At 47.7% G+C, this 7,323-nt stretch overlaps 1 protein-coding gene across 1 annotated transcript; it reads left to right on the top strand.

The window, feature by feature from the left end:
• The first annotated feature begins 425 nt into the window (after window positions 1-425).
• Window positions 426-1,924, top strand: LOC124670829 (BTB/POZ and MATH domain-containing protein 2-like). Its single transcript, XM_047207295.1, has 2 exons — window positions 426-619; window positions 1,210-1,924. The coding sequence occupies exons 1-2, from the start codon at window positions 426-428 to the stop codon at window positions 1,922-1,924; spliced, it is 909 nt and encodes a 302-aa protein (XP_047063251.1).
• Window positions 1,925-7,323: the final 5,399 nt, after the last annotated feature.

Here is a 7,323-nt window from a genome sequence, read left to right as displayed (position 1 = left end):
TAATATTAGTTAATAGCAGTTGCTGCCACATACCCTCCTCCGATAGAAGTTTAAACAGCCATTTACTAAGTAGATATTTGTTATGTTAAGTTTAAACAGCCATTTACTAAGAAATAGTATGTCTATTCATCAAGTCAAGTTTAAACTTGTATCGGAGTATGCCTTTGAGACCGCACCTTATTACTCGCGAAAGAGAAATAAATGTCTGAAGTCCGGTCTCAAACTCTCAACTCGACGAAAGCCCGCACCGATCAATTACGATTCAGGTTTAGTATCCCTGTATGTATCGGATTCCCGGCCCCTGTTACAACAACTCCTCCGTGTATATATACCACGGCTACGAGCGGACATAATGTGAAGGTCTTGCACATCAAACCACGCGAGTCCTTAAGCGAGAGAGCTTGCTACTCTTGCCTTTGATAGCCATGGCCAGCAGCTCGGCCTCTTCGGATAACCACGGCCAGTACCTGTCGGAGACGTCGTCGAGATCCCTGACAAACACTGTCACCGTGGCGCACAATTTCGAGATCACCAATTACTGGGAGCTCGACGGCATGGGCATCGGCGAGTACATCTGCTCCAGCACGTTCAGTGCCGACGGCTACGACTGGAATATCAGGTTCTATCCTGACGGAGATAGGGATGACGATGATCTCCTCTACTGCTCGGTCTTCGTGTGTTTATGCAGAGGAGAACCAGGGGTGAGAGCTACCGTCGTCTGGAGTCTACTTGATAAAGATGGCAATACAGAGGGTTGCTCCGGTGCTCCCCCCTAAATCAAGTTGAACGGTTATAGTTGATTTTTTTTTTCTGTGTTGGGTCCACCGAAACCCATATCGAGTTCATGTATACCCGTTTATATTGATACAGTATGTGTACAAGAAAAAAAGGTCATGTCAGCAAGATCCTTAAAGGACTTTTCTATTTTGGCACACGTATGTGACCGTCGATACGTATAAAAACGAGGTACAACACAACGCAAGCCATACATGCCTATATAAGGTTGTACGGACGGTGTACCAACACTGAAATTACGATCGTGCCCCCCTTATAAACAGATATGAAAAGATCTCCACTGTTGTTGTGTTTGACGCGCCTAGAATTTTTCCAGGGGAGGAGCACCGGAGCAGAAGTGGGCAATACAACGGTGCAGAAGTACCCGGTACTAGTAACCTTTGAGCGTGCAGGCTCTTGTCACGGATACACTAGGTTTTTCCCAAAGTCCATGCCGGGGAAGAAGCAGCATCTGCCTCTTGACGATGGCCGCTTCACAATCAGGTGTGTTTTGACAGTCATGACGCATCACACGCAAGATGTAAGCTCCGTCGCAGTACCCCAATCGAACCTGCACAATCAGTTGGTGGAGATGATGAAGGATGAGGAAAGCACTGACGTGACATTCAGCGTCGGCGACCAGCTGTTCCATGCCCATAGGTGCATGCTGGCCGTGCGATCGCCGGTATTCAAGGCGGAGCTCTTTAGTGATATGGAGGAGAATGCTACTCGGCACATCAAGATCGATGACATGGAGCCCGCCATCTTCGGGGCGCTTCTTCGTTTTATCTACACGGATGACTTCCCTGATGGTTGCGGCGTTGATAAGGACGCACCATTGCAGCACCTGTTTGTCGCCGCCGATCGGTATGGACTGGATAGGCTAAGCGCGATGTGCGAAGGGAAGCTATGCCAAAGTATTGACGTGCATATAGTTGCAAGCACACTTGCCTTAGCAGAACAGCATCACTGCATGCAGCTCAAGAATGCTTGCCTTGGATTCGTGTCTTCACATGGTGTGCTCGCTCAAATCCGGGAAACCGAAGATTTCAGGCACCTGATATTGAGCTGCCCTGCGATTCTAGATGAGATTATAGACAAGGCTGCTGTCGCTACGGGTAGAGTTGTCAAAAGGGCTCGACGTTCCTGATCCACTCATAAACTTGTCATTTTACACCACTCAAGATAGACTGGAAAAGAAATAAACTTAGTAGTATAAACCTAAGTTGAAGTTTGATCCAAAACAAAAGCAGCCCAAAGTGAGCAAAGATTAGCTGCCCCGGTTTTGGCTCACAGTAGTACATTTGCAACATATGATTTTAACACATCATGACACTATATCTATTTGTTTAGGCCATTTGACAAGGGGGCCGTATTTTCAGACATTTTGCTTAACTGGCGTCGTTATTATGTGTTTAAAGTGTTTTGTCAAGCCCGCTTGATTTATAGTAATGACTGCCTGTATTAGTAGTGCACCAGTGTTTCCTCCATTGTGCATGTTAATGACATCATCTTATCACAAATCCAGTCCAACTCTATATTTACCACCTGTAATGAATCTGTTTGTCGCCCTTGGCTATTTGTGCCTACTATAGTATTGGCTCCATGTGCCAATGATGGCCTTGTGAGTTTCAGAGTACCTCTTCGAGGAGATCGTGGATGCTAAGTTTTCATCAATATGATTGAGATCTTCATGTTGAAATTTCGTTTTTTACTATGTGTTGTTCTATATATGCGCCTTGTGTGTTTCTAGCTAACTAACTAGCTGCCATCTACTTGCTAGATGTTCTATTCGTGTATTAGGAGAAAACAAGAGAAGTGCAAACATTAGTAGAGGTCTTTAGTACCGGTTCCAGAGGGTCTTTAATACCGGTTTACTGCCTCCCCCCATTTGGTACCGGTTCCTTATGAACCGGTACTAAAGGTGCCTCCACATGGGCACGGAGGAGCCCGCGGAGTTGGAGACCTTTGATACCGATTCGTAACACGAACCGGCACTAAAGGGTACCGGTGCCATTTTTATGTCAAATTATTTATCTATTTCTAATATTTTAATTACTTGACAAGTTTAATCTCTAACTAAACTTATCTCTAGTCAAATTACTTACTCGTGGTCAAACTTCCCGCTCGGTCACCCATCCTCCCACTACTCCAGCACTAGCACGCTTAACTTCTGAGTTCCTTCCCATCTTACTTCCAAGTGCTTCGCGTGCATGTTATTGATAATAGTATCATATCAATCCTATTAACATGTTGGTTACGATATCACACTTCTTTATTGTTTGAATTTCATATGATTATTTTAATAAAAAAGTAAAGATGCAAAAATAATATTGAATAAATAAATAAACAATAAATTTTTAATTATTTTTACTTCTTAAATATATTTTAAATTTTAATTTGTTTTTGCAAAATGTAAAACCTGAAAATTAGTAAATCTAAAAATTTACTAACCTTTATGGTTAAGTAATAGTAATCTTTATGCAGGAAGGAATTATTAATTTAAATTAAAAAAATATATATATTCCTGAATTTCGGGCGAAAACTAAAATGTTCCTGCTTTCATATTTCCATTTGGAATTTTGAGATTTAGAATCGGATGTAACTTTTTCCCACGATGATTTTGATATATTATACGTTTTTTTTCCGATATCGTATGCAACCAGAAAGCCGTTTGACCATTTTTCAAAATTTATTTTGGAAAAAAGTCAAAATTCAAATTTCTTAATTTCTCCGAATAGTAGGTTACATACAAGAATCTCGAAGGATTTTATTTTTTTAATTTTCTACCATTTTCTTTGTATTTTCCAAAGCAAAAAAAGGCGATCCACCGGGGGAGGGGTGTAGGGTTCCTGGGGAACAAAAAAAAGGCCTTTAGTACCGATTCTTTATACAAATTGGTACTAAAGTTGCAGCGCTGGCCCCACCTCCGTCTCAAATTTGGAGCGAAATATTTTGGGATCTTTAGTACCGGGTTGGCAACCTTTAGTACCGGTTCGTAAGGAAACCGGCCGTTTTTCTACTAGTGAAAAGTGAGCTAGCTAGATAGCTACTCCCTCTGATCGGATTTAATTGCATGAGAGTTGGGTAACACTAGCGATTAGTATGTATGTGCTGTTCATCGATTAAATGGAAACAGAGGTAGTAGATGTTGTTTCCTAGGTGCTATGTTGGTGTATTGGGAGTCAAGAAAATATATGTTATCAAGATAGCTACAAATAATCAGCTATTAATTTAGTCAAGAAAATATGTGAGATATGCAACAAATAATACTCCACTCCATTGGATTCGTGATTCAAAAGAAGATTCCAATGGTACAATTTTTATAAAATATATCTCGTATTTTGTTAACCAAAATAGTACTTCAAGTTTTTTCTCCAAATAGAACCCTAATAAAGTGGTACGGATGGAGAGTATATATATGACGATCGATCAATCATTCATGTGATTGACTTGTATTACAAGTTGATCTAAAATTCATTTTTGTTTAGGACTTGTTGTACAAGTCTACCGGATAGATCGCGATAACTCAATATGCGAAGCATGTATATAGGGTACGTACGTATTCTTTTTAAGGGGCCCCATTATCTCTTGTGTCAATTAATACGGAGTACTCCTACACTTGTAGAACGCGCGGAGATCTCCCCCTTAGTTTGTCGCTCCAGCCTTGGCAATGGAGATCGATCTCGTCAAACTCGTCGAAAACGTACGCCTCCGTGTGCCCCTCCGCTCCATGGAGAACTTGGGTCTCTCCCGGGTGAAGCGTTCCCTGCGATGGACGTGGCTGACACTGTCCACGAAGCGGTCCCTCTCGGGCAACGGCGAGGCAGCGGCGGCGGGTTTGACCAACCCGCACCAAGGCTTGGCGGCCATGCTGGAGGACCACGACGGTGCGGACGTGACTTTCACCGTGGGTGACCGTCAGTTCCGCGCCGACAGGCGCGTGCTGGCCGCGGGGTCGCCGGTGTTCGCGGCGGAGCTCTTCGGCCCGATGAAGGAGACCTCCACGCGACACGTCGAGATCGAAGACATGGAGCCCGCCATCTTCGGGGCGCTCCTGCACTTCGCGTGCACGGGCGCGCTGCCCGACGACGCCGTCGGCGTCGCGCCGCTGCAGCACCTGCTGGTCGCGGCGGACCGGTACGGGATGTACCGCCTGATGGCGGCGTGCGAGTGGAAGCTGTGCCAGAGCATCGACGTGGAGTCCGTGGCGACCACGCTGGCCCTGGCGGAGCAGCACCACCGTGTGAAGCTCAAGAACGCCTGCATCGGGTTCGTGTCCACCAAGAGCGTGCTCTCCGCCGTCAGGGAGACGGAGGGATTCGCTCACCTGGTGGAGACCTGCCCGCTGGTAATGGTGGACATACTGGAGCAGAAGCTGCCGTCGAGTGTGACACGGTTCCTGACCCTGTGCGCGACGCAAGCTCATCGGAGCCTCATCCTGCTGGGGGCGCAGCTCCGGCGTGGCCTGAGCCGGTTCGGGACGAAGGTGGCCTCGTCGTTCCGCCGTTTGGGGAACCATGTCGACTTGGTCCAAGTCGGCATCGTCGTGGGGTTCTTCTCCACGTTTGGGCTTCTCGTCTTCCTAATCAGAAAACTCGAGGGCGACAACGCGAGCCAAGACCAGCGCTGGCCACCCACGTTCAGTCGGCTCTATATCGAACAGAGTCTCCAGGAGTTACGGTCTCGGATCGCCCAGCAGCAACAGTCCCCCTTGCCCTTCTCTCCGATAGCTTCGCTCCAAGGTTGGCTCCGCCGGCAAGACCTCTCGTCCTGGCTCCCCAAGGTCAGCTCGCTCGCCCGTCTCCAAGAGTTCCAGGAATCCGCTTGGCTCAACTCAGATATATGATCGAGGCCACTCGATCTGGTTCCTAACACAAGTCGACAATTCGAGTAACTACATTTTTATAGTCAGATTAAAGATTTCGTACTGTTTTTTTTTTGCAGCATTTCCTACTGTTCTTTAGTGCTGAACTTATTTTGTAACTCTGCACCAAGCATTCGATCGAGTCACTTTTGCTGAAAACTAGACGTCTTTATTGTCTGCATATACGTACTGTACTCATATACGTAGTAAATAACTTTTCTTTAGTTATTGGTACCTGGCCGTGGTGGAACCCTCTAAACTTTGCCAACAAAATTCTTTTCTATCGAGCATATAAACATAATGCATGTGAATATTCAAACTTCTCAATGCATCAAGGGAGAAGGCATTCGTCTATCCAAGGGAAAGAGCATGGCGCCTCGCCACTAAGGCACAAAAAATTCTAAGTGGTATTTGATAAATATGATTTGGGTGTAAACAACTTTTGCTTTGATAAAAATGATTTAGCTGTAAACGCTTTGTTTATCTGGCCTTCTTCTTTCAAAAAACACAAGTCGACATTTCCAAGTAACATTAATTTTTTTAGACAGAGTAAAGAGTTCCTACTGTTTCTTTGTTGCTTAACTATCAGGGCAGCTTGCTCTTCTTCTACTACTCCGAACATCATTTGCTCTACTATATGGGATGCGATTGCTGACACAATACAAGGTCAAATATTACCATGCACATCCAGTTAACTAGATATGGTTTCAAGATAATTAACCCTCCCGCACCCCCAACCCTCCCAACCCTAGCTGCCTCCCGCCGCCGCCGCCGGCAGCGCCGCCGGAGCAAAGATCTCGGGGCGTGGCGGCGGCGGGGGCCTTCCCTCGTGACGCGGCGGGGACGGCGGCCAGGGAGTTTCTCACGCGCAGCGGCGGCGGCCCTCCCGCCTCCCGCATGGATGGACGGGGACGGTGGCCAGAGCCTGTGCTGCGGCCTCCCCGCCTCCCATCGGCGGCACGCCGATGGTGGCTGGTGGTGGCGGACAGTGCCATTCCCCCCGCCTCTCGCCGGTGAGGGGTGATGATCTTGGGCTTATCCCGCGGTACGAGGTCGCCCGGGGCAGCAGCCTTGGGTTCGACGGTGGAGGCGGCCTTCTTCTTCGCCGGAGGAGGTCGGCTGGTGGCTGGGGTGGCGGATCACGAGATCCCTCTACCCCGGCGATGAAGATCTAGTCGACAACTAGCTAGCGGCGAAGGGGCCACCGGTGAACACCGAGCCTTGACTTCGTTCTTGGCGGATGATGGCGGCGGTTATTGGCGTCGTTCCCCCGCGAAGGCATCATCTTTGCTGGCCTCTCCGTTTGCTCTCGCCGAGTTGGGGACTCGCGGCTGTCGGTGAAAACCGTGTCAAGATTGGCGGGCGATGGCAGCGTTAAGCGTCGCTTCCTTCTTGAAGGCATCGCCGTCACAGTCCGCGGGAACTCACTCGTGCTGCTCCGGGGGAAACCCTAGATCCAGCCAGGATCGGATGATGACGGTGCTTCCAGCATCGTGCTACCTCGTGGGGCATCGTTTTTGGAGCAACGGCTGGATGGAGGTGGTTTTTGGTGGAGTGGTGTTCATCTACCACGTTGTCGTCGATGATTCTCAGCGGCGTGGAGCTGCGGGGTATCGAAGACGGGCGAGGATGATGGAGTTGTTTGGTGTTATGGTGACATTGACGGCAGACCTGGCACGGTC

The sequence above is a fragment of the Lolium rigidum genome, chromosome 7 (assembly GCF_022539505.1).
Source record: "Lolium rigidum isolate FL_2022 chromosome 7, APGP_CSIRO_Lrig_0.1, whole genome shotgun sequence".
In the NCBI taxonomy this organism is placed as follows: Eukaryota; Viridiplantae; Streptophyta; class Magnoliopsida; order Poales; family Poaceae; genus Lolium; species Lolium rigidum.
Note: the sequence above shows the minus strand (reverse complement) of the source record. Positions and strands in the feature narration are given on the sequence as shown.